Source organism: Eurypyga helias, unplaced genomic scaffold (genome assembly GCF_000690775.1).
Source record: "Eurypyga helias isolate BGI_N326 unplaced genomic scaffold, ASM69077v1 scaffold19509, whole genome shotgun sequence".
NCBI classification, from domain to species: Eukaryota; Metazoa; Chordata; class Aves; order Eurypygiformes; family Eurypygidae; genus Eurypyga; species Eurypyga helias.
The window spans coordinates 24107-25746 of record NW_010272946.1 but is presented as its reverse complement, the minus strand read 5'-3'; the positions used below and the strand labels follow the sequence as shown (position 1 = coordinate 25746).

Genomic DNA, 1640 nt, shown 5'->3' with positions numbered 1-1640 from the left:
TTGGACAAACTAGAAAAAGCACAGAGAAACTCAACAAGAATTTAAAAAAAAAAAAAGCCAGGATGCACAAGGACAGACTGAAGACTGGTACTTTCTCACAGACAGGTAAAGGTAGAAGAGATAAGAATCTCCCAGAAACAAGCATTTCTTCTTTCTTTTAGGACTAGGAAATCCCTAATTTATAACTCTAAACATCTGGAGTTAGAAAGTTGTATTTAGTTGAACAGTTAAGTACCAGAACAGACTGTAGAGAGCTTTATGAAATGCCCTCTAATGAGTATTTTCCAATAGGCTGAAAAATAACCAGGGTTGACCTACTAACATAATTCTGTGTTTGAAAGCCCTTGAGCTCTACACTTACATGGTCTCTAGTGAATTACTGGGAGACACATCAGAAGCTCCTGTATTTCTTAAATTCTATCTAAAGTTTAAAGGTGTAGCGCTCTCATCACATATTTCTGTCATGAAACTTACCTCAGAAATATTTATCTGAATAGAAGCATGATCCTTGGCACCAATTATTCGGTTGCTAGCAGAGCTACGGAATAAAATAAACAAGATTTAAAAAAAAGGAAATGAACAGTGACAATGAAATAAAACCCTATAAAAGCCAAATCTACATGCAAATTAAAGCTGTACAAGTAGCTTTGACAGTAATAGTTTAAGTTTTCAGTACTCAGAAAATTAAATTACAGCTTTAAGTACATTGGAAGGACTTTCACTTGGTAGTGTCATGCTGAATTGCCAACTAGCCCTTCACTTTGGTTTAGATATACCCAGTTCACCCCTATACAGTAGCACAGGCCTTCAAAATGCACAGGATATCAAATTTTTCTTTTCTAAAGTGCAAAAACTTGCAACAATCCAGGTAATTCATGAGAATGCGATTTCTATGCCTTTTTCATTGGGAGTCATTGCAGTTGCCAAAACACATTCGGGCTGCAAACCCTCAGAAATCACAGGTTGTAAAAACCATTTGACTTACACCTAACAAAATGCATATAAATGGTTTATTTTCTTTATTTTTGGGATGCGGGCGGTTGGGTTTTTTTACACACATTTACAAAAAGCTTCTCACTGTCATTTACTACAATCTCAGAATTGTTCTTAAGATGTGCAACCAAAGCAGGTGATTGCTTAACAGGTTCACTACAAGAGCCTGCAGCACAGAAACACTGACATGCTACAAACACGCACATTTACTTCTGAAATGAAGCGTATGAGAGCTGCCACTGCCGCTGACAGTTATGCAACAGCAGATGCACAGCATCCTCTTCAGATTCAGTCTTGGCTTTGCATGTTTTACATAAGATCTTCAAAAATACAGATAGAGATAGAAAACTAGTGGTTTTTTTTTTCCCCACAGATAGCTGCTAGTACAAAAAAACCTGCTGCTGCACAGATTCCATCGGCCCCTGGTCCGGTTTACTGCCAAAGACCCATCTCCTCGGGGTCCAGGCGCTGCAGACCCGCCATCCCCTCTGCACCCTCCCCGCTGGAGGGGGCCGCTCACCATTTCCGAGGGACGTAGAGGTCCACAAACTCCCCGGCGTCGTTCTGCATCTCGTTCGGGTTGCCGCTAAGGCACAGCCACCAAGCAGTGTCACCTAGAAGGAGCGAGCAGGCCTCACGGGCCGTCC

General features: G+C 41.0%; 1 protein-coding gene across 1 annotated transcript; it reads right to left on the bottom strand.

The window, feature by feature from the left end:
• Window positions 1-474: 474 nt before the first annotated feature.
• RPS21 (ribosomal protein S21) lies at window positions 475-1563 on the bottom strand (the record flags this gene model as incomplete). The annotated part of the gene is made up of 2 exons (XM_010159315.1): window positions 1514-1563; window positions 475-538 (listed from the first exon to the last, which is right to left on the bottom strand). Coding segments are annotated over exons 1-2 (114 nt in total), but the record flags the coding sequence as incomplete, so codon positions are not given.
• Between the last annotated feature and the right edge of the window lie 77 nt (window positions 1564-1640).